The sequence below is a fragment of the Ranitomeya imitator genome, chromosome 2 (genome assembly GCF_032444005.1).
Source record: "Ranitomeya imitator isolate aRanImi1 chromosome 2, aRanImi1.pri, whole genome shotgun sequence".
Lineage (NCBI taxonomy): Eukaryota > Metazoa > Chordata > Amphibia > Anura > Dendrobatidae > Ranitomeya > Ranitomeya imitator.
The window spans coordinates 74,545,565-74,564,186 of record NC_091283.1 but is presented as its reverse complement, the minus strand read 5'-3'; the positions used below and the strand labels follow the sequence as shown (position 1 = coordinate 74,564,186).

The following is an 18,622-nucleotide window of genomic DNA, read 5'->3' as shown; positions in this document are numbered from 1 at the left end:
GTTGTCTACTGGGGTATTAGTGTAAGATGTACATGCAGAGATTATGCAGCACTATATGCAGCCAAAGCAGAAATACATAAGGCAGATTTGCAACATGAGAAGATGAAAAATTGAAGGTAAATAGAGCCAGCCTGTACCTGAATACAGAAAGAAGCAAGTGTGCGAAACGCGCGTTGGGGTCTTCTTTCCGCATTCAGGTGCAGGCTGGCTCTATTTATTCTTCTCCTGCAAATGGTACGATAGTTTTTATGCTATGCTAATACTGTCTTTTTTTTTTTAGCAGAAAATGCATTATTGCAACAATGGATACAAAATATTAGCCTTCGTTATTATTCGGTTGAACAGGAGTTAGGGAGGGGTGGTCGGACTCTTTCATTGTCAGTTGGGATTGATATACATCAGGCAAAATCGGTAGGAAAGCAGCAGATTGTTAAAACTTTTAATATAATTTTCTTTCCGAACAAGATGATTGACAATTCATTGTAAAGCCAAAAGGCGGATATTACATTTCAATAAGTCTATTGTAGTCCAATATTGTTTAGTTTGCAGGGACCGCGATGGGTGCATCGCCTCCCCGGTGTCTCAGTACAATGATTCTTGCGGTGCCTTTGTTTGGCCTATTACATAGCAGCTGTGCCTCTCCATTAATATCTGACTTTAGCACAGTGTCCTCTATTCTGCCTCGTCAATTTTTAATTTCCAGAAAGTTTAAATGGTTATACCTACTACAAAGTGTCTCCCTTCCGTCCTTCTTCCTTAAGAATCATGAACGACATGATTATGTATTGGAATCGGACTGAAGTGCAGCCTGCAGTGAATAATGTAATGTAGTAATGACAGAGTTTGTGCCACCAACAGTACCTGGCTAATAGCAGTTCATGCTGTTCCTCTGTATGTAACCAGTGCATTTATATTCATGGATGTAAGATCTGAAAGAAAGATAGATTCATCTGAAACTCCCTGAAGAACCAACGCAAGATGAATAGTGGAGTTCCATTAGGTTACAGTCTCAGCAGTTTGTCATATCACAATGATCTCGACCTGTTACCAAATAAGTCCCTGCAGATAATAAAAAAAAAAAATTAGGAAAGATCCCTCGCTAGAATAAGCAGCAGGTCCCCGATGTGGCTTAGAGCAGATTAAGAGTTAAAAGAGCATCCTAAAATCTCCAACAGTTGGGTCACAGCTCCCCCTACTGGAGCAAGGTCTGATTACTCCCTACCATTTATTTATTTACATTTTATTTATTTTTCTACCAGTAAATATGGAATTCTATTAGTTATTTGGTTAGGAAAACGAAATGTAATATTTAGTGCTTGTATTATTTTATTTTCTAGTGCAAAATATTGTTAGCATTTCTTATAATATGTTTTTGATCACAATATCAAAGCTTAGAAAAAAAAATCATCCAAGTTTTAACCAGAAAACGCTGACGATTTTTCTCTCATTTGTCATCCGTCTGCCATACGTTTTTATACAACAGCAGTTATTAAAAATTTACAAGAACAAATACAGTTTCTTATATTAAAAAAAAATTGCAATGTGTTAATAAAAATCAGATTCTATATGATGACTCTACGGGAAATCCGATATTTTGTGCATCCATAGACTTGATTGGGTTCGGGTTTTTTGTTTCTCTTTTTGCATTTTCTACAAATAAACAACGTGTGTGTGCATCACTTGGTCATTACTATGGTGAATGGAGTTTGTCAACCTAAACTCACCATTAGGCCGGCGTCACACACAGCGTATGAAAATACGGTCCGTATATTACGGCCGTAATACGCTGAAAAGTCCCGAAAATAGTGGTCCGTAGCTCCTCCGTAGGCAGGGTGTGTCAGCGTTTTTTGCGCATGGCATCCTCCGTATGTAATCCGTATGGCAGCCGTAATGCGTGTTTTTATCGCAGGTTTGCAAAACCGACATACGGCTATACAAGGGATCCATGTGTTAAAAAAAACAAAACATATATACTGTCTCTCTCTCTCTATATATATATATATATGTCAGGGAGACACATATATGTATATATATTATTACTTCATACAGAGCGAGATAGCAGAAAGCCGGTAATTCAATTACCGGCTTTTGCTTTCTCCTTCCTAAAACCCAACATGATATGTGACATGGTTTACATACAGTAAACCATCTCATATCCCCTTTTTTTTGCTTATTCCACACTACTAATGTTAGTAGTGTGTCTATGCAAAATTTGGCCGTTCTAGCCAGTAAAATAAGGGGTTAAATGGCGGAAAAAATTGGCATGGGCTCCCGCACAATTTTCTCCGCCAGAGTAGTAAAGCCAGTGACTGGGGGCAGATATTAATAGCCTGGAGAGGGTCCACGGTTATTGGCCCCCCCTGGCTAAAAACACCTGCCCCCAGCCACCCCAGAAAAGGCACATCTGGAAGATGCGCCTATTCTGGCACTTGGCCACTCTCTTCCCATTCCCGTGTAGCGGTGGGATATGGGGTAATGAAGGGTTAATGTCACCTTGCTATTGTAAGGTGACATTAAGCCTAATTAATAATGGAGAGGCGTCAATTATGACACCTATCCATTATTAATCCAATACTAGTAAAGGGTTAAAAAACACACACACACATTATTAAAAAATAATTTATTGAAAAAATCACAAAGGCTGTTGTATTAATTTATTCTACTCTCTATCCACTCACTGAAGACCCTCGATCTGAAAATTAAAAAAAAATAATAAACCAACAATATACATACCTTCCGAGGATCTGTAAGGTCCAACGATGTAGATCCATCTGAAGGGGTTAAAATATTTTGCAGACACGAGCTCCGCTAATGCAGGCTGCTCATGTCTGCAATACCCCGGCGAATGAAGCTAAATATAGATCAATGAGCTATATTTAGCTTCATTTGCGGTGAGGTGCCCTCTGCTGGCTGTTCCTAGATCATGGGAACTTTCCTAGAAAGCTCCCTGGCTCGAGATCATTAGAGGGCGCCCTCTGCTGGTTGTCCTCATATGAACTCGAGCAAGGACACGGGAATGGGAAGAGAGTGGCCAAGTGCCAGAATAGGCGCATCTTCCAGATGTGCCTTTTCTGGGGTGGCTGGGGGCAGATGTTTTTAGCCAGGGGGGGGCAATAACCATGGACCCTCTCCAGGCTATTAATATTTGCCCTCAGTCACTGGCTTTACTACTCTGGCGGAGAAAATTGTGCGGAAGCCCACACCAATTTTTTCCACCATTTAACCCCTTATTTTACTAGCTAGAACAGCCAAATTTTGCATATACACACTACCAACATTAGTAGTGTGGAATAAGCAAAAAAAAGGGGATATGAGATGGTTTACTGTATGTAAACCAGGTCTCATATCATGTCGGGTTTAGGAAGGAGAAAGCAAAAGCCGGTAATTGAATTACCGGCTTTTCTCTCTAACAGCGCTGCGTATTCCTCGCAAGTCACACTGCTGGTCCGTGTGTAATCCGTAATTTTGGGGTTTCCATTGACTTTCATTGACGTTTTATTTGTACAATACGGTGACAAACGCAGCATGCTGCGATTTTCTACGGCCGTAGAAAGCCGTATAATACGGATCAGTTTAATACGGCAGATAGGAGCAGGGGCATAGAGAATAATTGTGCCGTATTTTTTGCGAGTTTTACGGACGTAGTTTCTGCGCTCTTACGTCCGTAAAACTCGCAAGTGTGACGCCGGCCTAAGAAGTAAGTATATGGCCTTGTAGGGGGATATAGCCCCTTTAGAAATTGCCCCTTTAGGCATTGATTCATATAGAGCACTTGCGCCTGTTCTCGTCTAGTTTTTTATATTGTTTTTTTAGTTGTGCTAAATTTCTCCTGTAATTTTGCACCTTTTTAAAGTCTATTTCATGTGTTCACGTCTTTGTTTTTTTATTTTCATAATTTTAGGTATGATTTTTTTCTAGATCTTTGAGGCCGATTCGTCAATTGTGACTTTCTAAAAAGTTGCTAAATTTTCAACCAAATCTATCAGTGATGTTTTTGTACGCCACAAATTTTTTCACAAATAGTTATAGTTGTGTGTGACGTCAAAGTCACTATTAGGGCAGGTGCAGGCGACCGTGTGTGCTCCATCTGAGAAAAACGGTCCGATTATGCTCATCACACTCTGATCAGACTCCGATCACAGATCAGATCAGATGTAGAGAATTAAAAAAAAAAGTTTCTCCTTACTCTTCATTTTGTCAGTCCATGAAAAGTCAGACCGCACTTGGATTTCATCCGAGTGCAGTCTAATGTTTTCCACGGATCCACAGACAGTGCAAACCAAATATCGACTGCAAATCTTGCATTCTGCAAATTTTTTCCAAACAAAAAAAATCGGACTTATGCACTGACTCACTGAATAATCCAAGGGCGATCTGATGTTCTAACGATCATACTCAGACCAAAGGAAATGGTCGTCTGCACGAGCTCTTAGAATCATTTCTACTCCAGGAAAAAAAGGTGCAAAGGCCATGATGAGCATGGTCCTAAAGAAGAGATTTTTATAGAGGCTATATCCCCTATAAATTCATCTCCTTAGTTTAGAATGTCAGTTTAAGTTGACTGACGCCCTTTAAATTATAAGCTTAGGCTGTGTTCACACTTATCAGACTGATCAGATCTATGAGGAGGATGCAGCCTTCAGTGTCAATCCATTTGCATGACCCAGTTTTTGGGCCACACTAGAAATCTGTGGCCTAACCTAACGATGGGAGTCATGAGAGCCGACTCTTACTTGACGCCATCTTCGGCTCTTCTTTCGATCAGCCTGCCTGGTGTGACATCACATGTGCTTCACGCTGCAACGATGTCACACTAAACCGGCTAACTAAAAGAAGAGCCGCAGATGCCGTCAGGTAGGAGGCGGTTCTTACGGCTCCATGAAGCAGCAACAGATTAGTGTTGTGGCCATTTGACCGAGTTGTGCAAATCAATTCGAGTAATGAGATGACTCTGTTCTTTCTGTCCTAGTCTATACAGCAAAGCTGGCAAATAGCTTACAGAAAACAGGTAATGTGGCCAATGTGAAACTGAAATATTTTATGGTTTTGTGTATGGATAGTAAATAAAAAAAACTCCCAAACAAGAAGAATAAAAAGATGTTATGAATTAATCTATAATTTTCAGATAATGTCATTCCTTTTAGGCCAGGATCGAGCAACTAAACTAAAACTCGGGGCCAGTCATGTCCACAAATTGCAGACATGACTGTCTCTGTGGGTAATTTACCCAGAATGTTGTTCATTGTAGAAGATCGGCCATGGGCACTGGTACATTGGCTATAATGGGTACGTGTGCCCTCTTTGTGTCATCAGTGGCTCATACGGACAATATAACATGCTTGTCTGAATGAACCTTAAACCCAGGAAATTTTGACTGTGTTATTATTATTATTATTATTTATTGTTATAGCGCCATTTATTCCATGGCGCTTTACATGTGAGATATATGGGACTTCTATAAGAAAATAAACTCCCTGCTAGATACCATAACTCTAAATGTTATATCTGTATGTATAACACAGAAAATGTCAAACATATTGATCATTTATAGCCATATATATATAAGGTATATATTTTTTTCAGGTCAATAAATTATGTGGCACTTCAAAGCAAAGAGTGTCAAGGTCAGTACGTAATGGAGGAGATACATATATCAATAAGAAGTTGTTCAAGGTTAATATGGACAATGAAGAAACCCTGTCTGGAAAAAGGAGGTGAGTTAAAGTCTATCCATATTACTCCTTGTCACGCCAAGTGTACATATGTTAGGCGGAGGGGGGCACACTTTAATCAGACCATTCCCCAAAGCTAAGGTCGAGGGCATTTGGCAAAGTACAGAGAACATATTGTTTGTCACTTTCTAAGATATGAACAGATGCCCTACATATTGTGGAGATTTTATGTTCCAAAATTAAAGGAAAAAAAAGTCATGATGTCAGTGAAAGGATTAAAGAGAAGCTGTCATCAGGTTTCCCGTTATTAAACTGCTGCCATCATATAATGTCCTAGTTAAGATCCTAGCGATCCTTTTTGTGCGTCCTGGCATCCCGTTATACCTGTAAAAATGATGTTTATGCATTCATGGTAATCAGTGCTGAGCGCTCAGTGCTTGCAGTGAGCTCACTAACCTGGCCCACCCAGGACCATCAGGCGTAGTCTGTACACAACCATCAGATGTAGTCTGTACACGACCATCAGACGTAGTCTGTACACGACAATCAGGCGTAGTCTGTACACAACCATCAGACATAGTCTGTACACGACCATCAGGCGTAGTCTGTACACAACCATCAGACGTAGTCTGTACACGACCATCAGACGTAGTCTGTACACGACCATCAGGCGTAGTCTGTACACAACCATCAGACGTAGTCTGTACACGACCATCAGATGTAGTCTGTACACGACCATCAGACGTAGTCTGTACACGACCATCAGATGTAGTCTGTACACGACCATCAGACGTAGTTTGTACACGACCATCAGACGTAGTCTGTACACGACCATCAGACGTAGTCTGTACACGACCATCAGACGTAGTCTGTACACGACCATCAGATGTAGTCTGTACACGACCATCAGACGTAGTCTGTACACGACCATCAGATGTAGTCTGTACACATCCATCAGGCGTAGTCTGTACACGACCATCAGACGTAGTCTGTACACGACCATCAGATGTAGTCTGTACACGACCATCAGACGTAGTTTGTACACGACCATCAGACGTAGTTTGTACACGACCATCAGATGTAGTCTGTACACGACCATCAGACGTAGTTTGTACACGACCATCAGACGTAGTTTGTACACGACCATCAGATGTAGTCTGTACACGACCATCAGACGTAGTTTGTACACGACCATCAGACGTAGTTTGTACACGACCATCAGACGTAGTCTGTACACATCCATCAGGCGTAGTCTGTACACGACCATCAGACGTAGTTTGTACACGACCATCAGACGTAGTCTGTACACATCCATCAGACATAGTCTGTACACGACCATCAGACGTAGTCTGTACACATCCATCAGGCGTAGTCTATACACGACCATCAGACGTAGTTTGTACACGACCGTCAGACGTAGTCTGTACACATCCAACAGACATAGTCTGTACACGACCATCAGACGTAGTTTGTACACGACCATCAGACATAGTCTGTACACGACCATCAGACATAGTCTGTACACGACCATCAGACTTAGTCTGTACACGACCATCAGATGTAGTCTGTACACGACCATCAGACGTAGTTTGTACACGACCATCAGACGTAGTTTGTACACGACCATAAGATGTAGTCTGTACACGACCATCAGACGTAGTTTGTACACGACCATCAGACGTAGTCTGTACACATCCATCAGGCGTAGTCTGTACACGACCATCAGACATAGTCTGTACACGACCATCAGACGTAGTCTGTACACGACCATCAGACGTAGTCTGTACACGACCATCAGATGTAGTCTGTACACGACCATCAGACGTAGTTTGTACACGACCATCAGACGTAGTCTGTACACATCCATCAGGCGTAGTCTGTACACGACCATCAGACATAGTCTGTACACGACCATCAGACTTAGTCTGTACACGACCATCAGATGTAGTCTGTACACGACCATCAGACGTAGTTTGTACACGACCATCAGACGTAGTTTGTACACGACCATCAGATGTAGTCTGTACACGACCATCAGACGTAGTTTGTACACGACCATCAGACGTAGTCTGTACACATCCATCAGGCGTAGTCTGTACACGACCATCAGACATAGTCTGTACACGACCATCAGACGTAGTCTGTACACGACCATCAGACGTAGTCTGTACACGACCATCAGATGTAGTCTGTACACGACCATCAGACGTAGTTTGTACACGACCATCAGACGTAGTCTGTACACATCCATCAGGCGTAGTCTGTACACGACCATCAGACATAGTCTGTACACGACCATCAGACTTAGTCTGTACACGACCATCAGATGTAGTCTGTACACGACCATCAGACGTAGTTTGTACACGACCATCAGACGTAGTTTGTACACGACCATCAGATGTAGTCTGTACACGACCATCAGACGTAGTTTGTACACGACCATCAGACGTAGTCTGTATACGACCATCAGATGTAGTCTGTACACGACCATCAGACGTAGTCTGTACACGACCATCAGACGTAGTCTGTACACGACCATCAGACGTAGTTTGTACACGACCATCAGATGTAGTCTGTACACGACCATCAGACGTAGTTTGTACACGACCATCAGACGTAGTCTGTATACGACCATCAGATGTAGTCTGTACACGACCATCAGACGTAGTCTGTACACGACCATCAGACGTAGTCTGTACACGACCATCAGATGTAGTCTGTACACGACCATCAGATGTAGTCTGTACACGACCATCAGACGTAGTTTGTACACGACCATCAGACGTAGTTTGTACACGACCATCAGACGTAGTCTGTACACATCCATCAGGCGTAGTCTGTACACGACCATCAGACGTAGTTTGTACACGACCATCAGACGTAGTCTGTACACATCCATCAGACATAGTCTGTACACGACCATCAGACGTAGTCTGTACACGACCATCAGACGTAGTCTGTACACATCCATCAGGCGTAGTCTATACACGACCATCAGACGTAGTTTGTACACGACCGTCAGACGTAGTCTGTACACATCCAACAGACATAGTCTGTACACGACCATCAGACGTAGTTTGTACACGACCATCAGACATAGTCTGTACACGACCATAGACGTAGTCTGTACACGACCATCAGACGTAGTATGTACACGACCATCAGACATAGTCTGTACATGACCATCAGATGTAGTCTGTACACGACCATCAGACATAGTGTGTACACGACCATCAGACTTGGTCTATACACATGTTTGGGTTGTCATTTTTTATTTCTCCTTTCCCGCCCAGTCTTCACCTAGGAAAACTGGGTGGTTATTCCGGCTTTAAAAAAGACACTTCACGCCCGTGAAATGTCAGTAGAACTGCTGTCCTCGGATGTGTACAGCAATCTCAGGGTACAGTATCTTGTGTAACTCAGCCTTAGCTTGTGTCCCCTGTGCTCCTCTAAATGCATTTGTCTAGCGGAATGGCGCAAAATGCAAAATACACTTCGTACTGATGGTTTCCTTTTCAATAATTAAACCCGTGAACACTCCAATGGTTTTCACTCATATTTGTTGACATAGACAATAATGATACATCTATAGTTAATGATACATCTATAGTTAATGCTATTACTTTATCTATATTCACTACAGAATTTGGCCTAATGCCCAAGCTTACTGCCAAGTAATTCTGCCAGAATTTGCAGCTGGCCATTTAATCCCCTGCCTTCTGTTGTTATATACTGTACTGTTTAACGTCTCCTGATGATCAGTTTATCATCGGCTGCTGACCTGCAGAGCATATACCCCTTTAGCTTGATGCTTTGTCCGGTTGCACACACGACTCAGCCGGTTGACTCTGCTGCAGCCAGTTGTCTTACAGCCACACACAAGGTAGTGATAAGGAGGAAGGGAATCATGATTGAGCTCCAGAGACAGGCAGAGAAGATCAGTTTTAATTATAGTATGAAACAAAAAAAATCAAAGAAAAGTAAAAGAGAAAATGCTGGGATTTTTTTTTTAATTCATATTATTATTATATTATTATTTGAACATTTTCAATATTTTGTGTTCCTTAAATGCCCAAGGGTCCATGTCACTCTCAGACTATGATTAGCATACAGTGACTTGCATGCATTTATTCCAAATTAATAAATCATAAAAACACCCCAAAGACAGATCACACCAGTGTTATTTGCATGGCCTCACTGAGCATCTGCTAACCCGACATTGCTAACTGTGTTTGTTGCTCTTCCAGGGAGTTTATAATGAAGCTGAAAGCCTACAGTCACTTCTATGGCAGCCTGCCTGCCCTTGTCTGTCGTCATACCACCGTGGCTGAAAATGACACATCCTGCTGGAATGGACAGGAGCTGGTGGAGAGGTAGTTATTTTCCTTGCTAGGTGTGCACATTACCCTGTCTGCAAGTTTTCTTCTCTTTGTTTTAATATTCTGAAATAAATGTTGCAGCTTGGTCTCAGCAAACCTCTATTTTACCGCTAATATTGTGTAATGTGTACTGATCTATCAGCATGTAGGTGCACGGCCTCTAATGATGGGCAATCGAGGGGTAGCATATCTAATTGGCAATTACTGCGCACGTAGGAATGTAGAACTGCAGTTTCAACAAAAGAGTCTGTTTGAAAAACAGTGAAATTACAGTCTGTGGTTCCTCTATAGTAACTTGAATATTTATTTCCTTACCTATAATTATCTCATGGAAAACATTAACCACTTAGGGTCAAAGTTTTTTCTTTTTTATTGTAACATTCTAAGATCCACATTTTTTTTTTTTATCAATGAAAATTTATACCTGAATTTATTGAGTGTGAATTGTACGTTTATTTATTTTGCTTATTTATAAAACAAAATCATAATCCACGGAGCTTTACAGACATTATCATAATTTGTTTTCAATTCTGAGAGACAAATCATTACTATTCCTCCAATGCCGGAGCTTTGCGAGGGCTTGTTTTTTTTCACATCGAGAGTTGATGTTTTGATTGATGTCATTTTATAGTACAGTCATAGTCAAAAGTTTTGAGACTGACACAAATTTTGGTTTTCACAAACTTTGCTGCTCCTTTGTTTTTAGATATTTTGCTCAGATATTTCTGTCGTTACTAAAGAACTATAATTATGAGTATTCCATGAGTTTTTAAACTTTTATTGAAAAAAAAAATCTAATTTATACAAAGACTCAATATTTACAGTGTTGAACCTTATTTGTCAAGACTTCTGCCCTTCGCCCTAACAGATGGATGTCACGGCACTGTTGCAGGATATCCCAGGGTAAGAGGCTCTTTCCCTATCCCTAAAGCCAGATTACTTCTGATGGTGAAGACACCGGGGCCATGTGCCTTGCTGTGCTTCTAAATTAGCCCTGGTCTGTCCCCTCCCCCACCAATGAAGTGGGAAGTTGTAATGTATATGGATACACAAACCCGACTAAGGCTATTTGCACACTTTCAGGTTTTTTGCGCTAAAAACTCTATAAAAACTCATTAAAAACGCAAAGATTATGCATTCTATCATTTAGAATGCATTCTGCATGTTTTGTGCACATGGATGCGTTTTTTTCCGCAAAAAAAAACGCATCGCGGTAAAAAAAATGAGCATGTTCATTCTTTTTGCGGTTTTTCTGTGTTTTTCCCGCAATTCTATGCATTTGGGAAAAACGCACAAAAAATACGTCAAAAATGCGTCAAAAATGCAGAAATGTCCGGTTTTTGTCAGGAAATTTTCTGCAAGAAATCCTGATGTGTGCACATATCCTAACAAGGTAAAATGTACAGAGACAAATGAAAATACCAATCGTACAAATATGCACTCACAAACTATAAAGTGGGACACCGGGAAGTAAAGGAAGGAAACACTAGATAGGAGAGGATGAGGATGTGCACACAGACAAATCACCAAGCAACAGTCTTCTGAACAACACTCCAAACAAACAACATCTCCAACTTCAGAACCAGGCAGTATGAATCTAACACTGGCAACTCCTGATTGCCAGAGGCGAGTATATATAGAAGAGGGGAGTGGCCAACACTGAACAGCTGAGACCATCAGAGCAGGAAAACTCCAGGAGCTCTCAATTGAACAAATTAACCCCTGTACTGCTAGCAGAAACCTGCACTGTTTAATATGATGGTGCAGTGCTTCTAATTAATGCAGGAGTACGTGAAATCAGACTCTGTGGTCTTCTGGCCCCTCTCTATTGCAGCAAACCTTTCAGAATAGATTTCTGCTTCTGTGTCAAATCCTAGCTGATGACCCATTCTAGCGTCATCAGTGCTTGGAGATTATCACAATTTCTGTGTTTGTCCACACAATGTTTTTTTTTAGAATTGACTATAATTTTTCATTAGGATTAAGATCTGGGGAGTTTTCTGGTGAGGGACCCAGGATGTCAATGTTTTGATTCATCAAGCCCCTTAGTTATCTAAGCGGCTTGATGAACTTGATGGCTTTTCCAGCATGGTCTGCATCATGCTGGAAAAAGCATTGTTAATCACCAAATTGTTCCTGGATGTTTTGGAGAAGTTGCTCTTGGAGGATACTTTGATCCCATTCTTTATTCATGGCATTGTTGTTAGGAAAAATTGTGAGTAAGCCCCCTCCATGGATGAAAAGCCCCCACACATGATTGGTCTCCGAATTCTTTACTATGGGCAGACAGAGGACTTCTTTTGAACTTTCCCATTGACTTGTATTGTAAAGTACAGAGCATCTTTGTAACAGAAATCGTCTGAAGAATGCACTTGTCACTTCTTTCATCCATATGCCGCTTTTAGAAATGTACAGTGATTAAAAGACGATCAAAAGCCTGTACATATGAACAGCAAGTCATTTTTACATAGTTAATTCTTTAGAACACCTGAAATTTTGCGTTGTGTGCACAAAGCCATAGAAGGTCTTTTTTGAAACATCGAAAAGGAACATCTGTTGATAAACATTTCAAACTTGTCTGAAGATCCCGTCATTGATACGGTAGATTAGTGATTAGCACATCTGCTTTGCAGGGTTGCCAACTTAACTCTTTGTTTTTTCTGGACAGTTTTTAAAAAAAATTACGGACGGACAATGTTTTTTTTTACGGACACATTGGAAAACCACAGTATAATTCTGATTATAATTGATACATATTTAATCTCTTGTCTATAAATCTGATATGAAGACATCAGTTGCATTCTCTGTTAACTGTAAAATGATGATGATTACAGTCAGAAAAAATCTTAGTTTCTTCAGCTTCCAAAAACCCACAAACGCCTTCATTTTTTTTTTTACAGGGTGCAATGGGATCCTCGGTTAAAGCCTGAACAATGCAAAAATTGGCATAGATTTTTTTATATTCTGACCTGTATTTGTGTATCAGGTTCTCCCCCAAAATCATTTAGACAGGTTCCTTGGCCACTTATAAAATTGGTGTTTATGTGTGATTGGTCATTTAGATTATGGAACAATCTTTGTACGGGACCGTGGAATATAGAAAATAGCTAGTGCCTCTGTAAACGTGGGATACAAGGAGTAACTTTTCTCCTCGCGGAGAGTGACATGACATGTCAAGCCTGACATGCCAAGATGAGGAGACTTTTAAGCCGCAATGCTCCTCTGGGAAAAATGCAAATTGTCTCTTCACAGAGAAGGAGGACTAGAACTCTACTTCCACCTATTAGAAGTAGCAATCCTAAAAGTCAATATCGACTCTCTAATGAGTCTTGTAACATTAAGGTAGAAACCAAAAACAAAATCTCAATTTGCAGACACTGTGTTTCGTAGTACTGCCCCTCATCGGCGCAAAGTATGAGATCTGATTTGGCTGGTTGAGAGGAGTCTGACTGGGATCCAAGGGGTAACGTTTCTCCTTGTAGTGAGTGACATGTCAAGCCTCACATGCCAAGGTGAGGAGACTTTTAAGCTGCAATGCTCCTCTGGGAAATATGCAAGTTGCCTCTTAAAAGTGGACACTTGTGATGTAGAAGTTTGAAGTTTGGGTTGTTTCTATAGTGGTCAGTGTAGTGACATCCAGCAGACATCACCAGTTTTCTCTTCCCAAGTCCATTGCCGAAAACTTTATTGAATGATCTTTTTTGTTTGATTACCGTGCTCTAATTCCACTTTAAGGGCTCATGCAGACGACCGTATTTTTAGTCCAAGTGCGGTCCGACAAATCATCGGATCGCACTCGGACCAATGTTATCCTATGTGGCTGTGTACATGTCAAATTCTTTCCTCTGACAAAGACGGTTCAAAAAAAGAATTTCTGCATGCCCCGAGTTTGACGCAATATTCGGATCACACCAGGACCTTCAAGTTAATGAGTGCATGCAAATCATAGGACTGCACTCGGATGACAGCTGAGTGCAGTCCGATTTCCGCTCACTCTTAGAATGGAGAAGATGATTATTTTCTCCATCTTTTCCTCACCCGAGAGAATCGGAGCACGCTATGATGATCACAATCTGATCAGAGTATGATTTGCAAAATCAACCCAATTCTCTCGGATGAGAGACTATGCGCTGGTGTACACCTGCCCTGAGACTAATGACAATATGCTCCTAGTAACGTGACACTAGCCAGACTTGCTAGCCACATTCTTGCAGGCTCACATGTGACCTTGTCAATGGTGAGATGTTTGACTGTATGTTAATCTCATCTGGCACTATACAGATATGCAGATCTCAGTGACCTTTTTTTTAATGACTGTTACATTATTATCCAGAGACCAGAGTGAAATCATTTATTTCTTAAGATCTGTTTCATTCTTCATATTGGAGTCCTATAAATTCCCAGCACTATTAGGGAAGAATCAGCTGAAGTGCATATCATTGTCTCCTCGGTAAGTAACCTTAGGTATTAATTAACCTGTACTTACAAAGACGACCTAAAACTCTCCAGGGACGACAAGGAGTCCGCAGATTATTCCTAAGAGTTACTCACACATCAAGAATATGCATCCATTAATAGGAATTACCAGGCCTGGGGTACAGGGCGACCTCTATTTGTCCGACAGGAGGATCAGTTTGGGGATATTTTTCATCGAATTTAATGTGCATTTAAAGTTTGATTTTTCACTTCATTTTCCTAGACTTTAATAGCGTCCGTGTTGAGACACCAGAACTCGTCTTTAAATCAACCGGAGACTTCTCTTTTGTAGCAATTCAGCAGAATTATAAAGTGGGTGCTGCATTTTTAGAGGTTAGTTGCTTACCTAGAAATCCTCCAATTATCGCCCCAATTACATCACCACGGCTGGTTTAAAGGGACGCCGACATAAAAAAACAAAACAAAGAGTTCTTGCCTTCAGCAAAGCTGTCACTTTATACCTTTTTCTGCAAGATATGTCTTCTAATTTTTTGCATTTGTGGTGACTAAGATTTCTGACTTACGATAGCAAAGTAAAAAAATATTTTCCAATGAACTTATCATTTTACAACCTATTAAAGGTATATTTATTGTTGTTAAAGGGAACCTGTCAGCTGATTCACGCTGCCCAAACCTTCTTCTCCAAGCACATCCCTAGGTGAGGTCCTTTGCTATGAGAGAGACCTGTCAATCAACTAGAGTGGTGCCAAGAGGGCTGGGCAAGATCTGTCTATGGTCCCGGCCATAGACTGTGTCAGAGAAAAATAGACCTGGCAGGAATCGTGCAGCCATTCTTCATGTTTTGGGCAGCATTAATTGCCCTTTAACACCTCTAGAGCTATTTTTTTTAAATTTAGTTGCATTTATTTTTGGCTAAAAATATTTTTTGCTGTAAGGGTAGGTTCATACATTGTCTTTTACAGGCGGATCCTGCCTGAAAAAAAAAAAGTGCTAAAAACAGAACATAAGCGCAGAATTACATTTGGGCAGATAAGATGACACTATACTTTTGCATTTTATGAGATTTTCATTTGAACTGTTACCTCTCCTAACATGTCTGCTAAGGAAATCCCCCATAAAATAATAATTCTTTAGCATAGCTCCTTGTAATGCTGTTCCAGTTTTACTCTTCCTGAATATTTATGAATAAATTGACAATTGGGCATTACCATTCAGTTTAAGGGGTGTGTCCCTACGGAATCTGGAACTGCCAACTCTGATTGGACAATATTGGGCTGTGTAGGGACACGCCCTCACCTGGAAACACCCTGCTGTCAATTTATTCGAAAATTCTGTTGGAAATGAGAGGAGAATGGCACATGCCAGAGTTTTAAGAAAAGATGCTGCAGAATGGTTATTTAATGGAAAATACAAGTACGGTAAATACCAAAAAAGACATTTCAGAAGAGCCGACAAGATCTCTTTAAGTGGTTTTCATATCATATATATATTTAGGCTAAGTAAAAATTTTGGTAAGCTTGGCTGTCCTCATCACAGTGAACATAAAATTGGGGTTCTGTTTCAGGATTTAGTGTATCATTTAGTGATAATGAGATAACACTTCTGCTATAACCTACATACAGTGGGGCAAAAAAGTATTTAGTCAGTCAGCAATAGTGCAAGTTCCACCACTTAAAAAGATGAGAGGCGTCTGTAATTTACATCATAGGTAGACCTCAACTATGGGAGACAAACTGAGAAAAAAAAATCCAGAAAATCACATTGTCTGTTTTTTTATCATTTTATTTGCATATTATGGTGGAAAATAAGTATTTGGTCAGAAACAAAATTTCATCTCAATACTTTGTAATATATCCTTTGTTGGCAATGACAGAGGTCAAACGTTTTCTGTAAGTCTTCACAAGGTTGCCACACACTGTTGTTGGTATGTTGGCCCATTCCTCCATGCAGATCTCCTCTAGAGCAGTAATGTTTTTGGCTTTTCGCTTGGCAACACGGACTTTCAACTCCCTCCAAAGGTTTTCTATAGGGTTGAGATCTGGAGACTGGCTAGGCCACTCCAGGACCTTGAAATGCTTCTTACGAAGCCACTCCTTCGTTGCCCTGGCGGTGTGCTTTGGATCATTGTCATGTTGAAAGACCCAGCCACGTTTCATCTTCAATGCCCTTGCTGATGGAAGGAGGTTTGCACTCAAAATCTCACGATACATGGCCCCATTCATTCTTTCATGTATCCGGATCAGTCGTCCTGGTCCCTTTGCGGAGAAACAGCCCCAAAGCATGATGTTTCCACCACCATGCTTTACAGTAGGTATGGTGTTTGATGGATGCAACTCAGTATTCTTTTTCCTCCAAACACGACAAGTTGTGTTTCTACCAAACAGTTCCAGTTTGGTTTCATCAGACCATAGGACATTCTCCCAAAACTCCTCTGGATGATCCAAATGCTCTCTAGCAAACTTCAGACGGGCCCGGACATGTACTGGCTTAAGCAGTGGGACACGTCTGGCACTGCAGGATCTGAGTCCATGGTGGCGTAGTGTGTTACTTATGGTAGGCCTTGTTACATTGGTCCCAGCTCTCTGCAGTTCATTCACTAGGTCCCCCCGCGTGGTTCTGGGATTTTTGCTCACCGTTCTTGTGATCATTCTGACCCTACGGGGTGGGATTTTGCGTGGAGCCCCAGATCGAGGGAGATTATCAGTGGTCTTGTATGTCTTCCATTTTCTAATTATTGCTCCCACTGTTGATTTCTTCACTACAAGCTGGTTGGCTATTGCAGATTCAGTCTTCCCAGCCTGGTGCATGGCTACAATTTTGTTTCTGGTGTCCTTTGACAGCTCTTTGGTCTTCACCATAGTGGAGTTTGGAGTCAGACTGTTTGAGGGTGTGCACAGGTGTCTTTTTATACTGATAACAAGGTTATACAGGTGCCATTACTACAGGTAATGAGTGGAGGAAAGAGGAGACTCTTAAAGAAGAAGTTACAGGTCTGTGAGAGCCAGAAATCTTGATTGTTTGTTTCTGACCAAATACTTATTTTCCAGCATAATATGCAAAAAAAATGATAAAAAAACAGACAATGTGATTTTCTGGATTTTTTTTTTCTCAGTTTGTCTCCCATAGTTGAGGTCTACCTATGATGTAAATTACAGACGCCTCTCATCTTTTTAAGTGGTGGAACTTGCACTATTGCTGACTGACTAAATACTTTTTTGCCCCACTGTATCTTCTTGGCTCATTTTTATCAAAAAGTAAAGTTACTCTGAGAAAGGTTTCTTACTGACAATGACGCCATGGCATGTGACAGGTGGTCAAGACAGACGGATGCGTAGTTGGGATTCAGACTCATGGCAAGAGCTTGTCAAGAAAATGTGACCTGTCCCATGATGGGGTGGACTCTTCGGGGGTGGTTCCACCTGTCAGGGTTAATAAAGTGGCTGGAACTAAGGCATTGTGATTGCCAGCACTACTTTGTAACTCATGTGAGGAGTTGGTTTTCTGTAAGCCAAATTTATGAGTCTGCAAGTTTCCAGGATTTCCATAGCCAAGGAGATGGAGCGTGCTGGGACAAAAGGAGTGATCACGCAGTCCTACTGCTATGTATATTTGCATCCAAAAGTACCTCATGCAGTGCAATAACACATTTGTTTAGTAAGTGAATATTGAGCACTTAAATGGGTTTTACAGAAATAGAAATATATACTTTTTTTTCCAAAATCAGAGCCATATCTGTATGTGTGTTACTTACCTGCCCTGGAACCAGCCTCGGGGTCTCCATCCTACTCTTCTGGTGAGCTGCTCCTTATGCTACTGTAGTAAGGAGGTGTGTGGAGCGCCCCCAGACACAGGGCCACGGGTTCTCGGTACCGGGCCTCTCTGGTTCGGTTCTGAGGCTGTCACGGTGGCTAGACCCGGTCCGCGACCCTGCTAAGGGGCGTCCAATTAAGGTGGTACAGTTTGTCAGGGATTCGTGACGCCACCTGTGGTGTTCGGTCAGGGTGACCGACGCTGCTGTGGGGTCCGCTGGTGTGATGGAATGGCAGCTGGATGGTATACCTTCCCACAGGTGAAGTATGTCCCCAGGGCTTCCCAGTAAGGTAGATGGTAATGGTGTGAGGTGCAGTCAATAAC

General features: G+C 41.3%; 1 protein-coding gene across 2 annotated transcripts in view; it reads left to right on the top strand.

Moving 5' to 3' along the window:
- Positions 1-18,622, top strand: part of GPC3 (glypican 3) — an 813,378-nt gene that overhangs the window by 392,248 nt on the left and 402,508 nt on the right. For both annotated transcript variants that reach the window (XM_069746956.1, XM_069746955.1), the window contains exons 4-5: positions 5,584-5,714; positions 9,920-10,045. In XM_069746956.1, the coding sequence (XP_069603057.1) occupies positions 5,584-5,714; positions 9,920-10,045 (257 nt within the window). The remainder of the gene's footprint in view (positions 1-5,583; positions 5,715-9,919; positions 10,046-18,622) is intronic.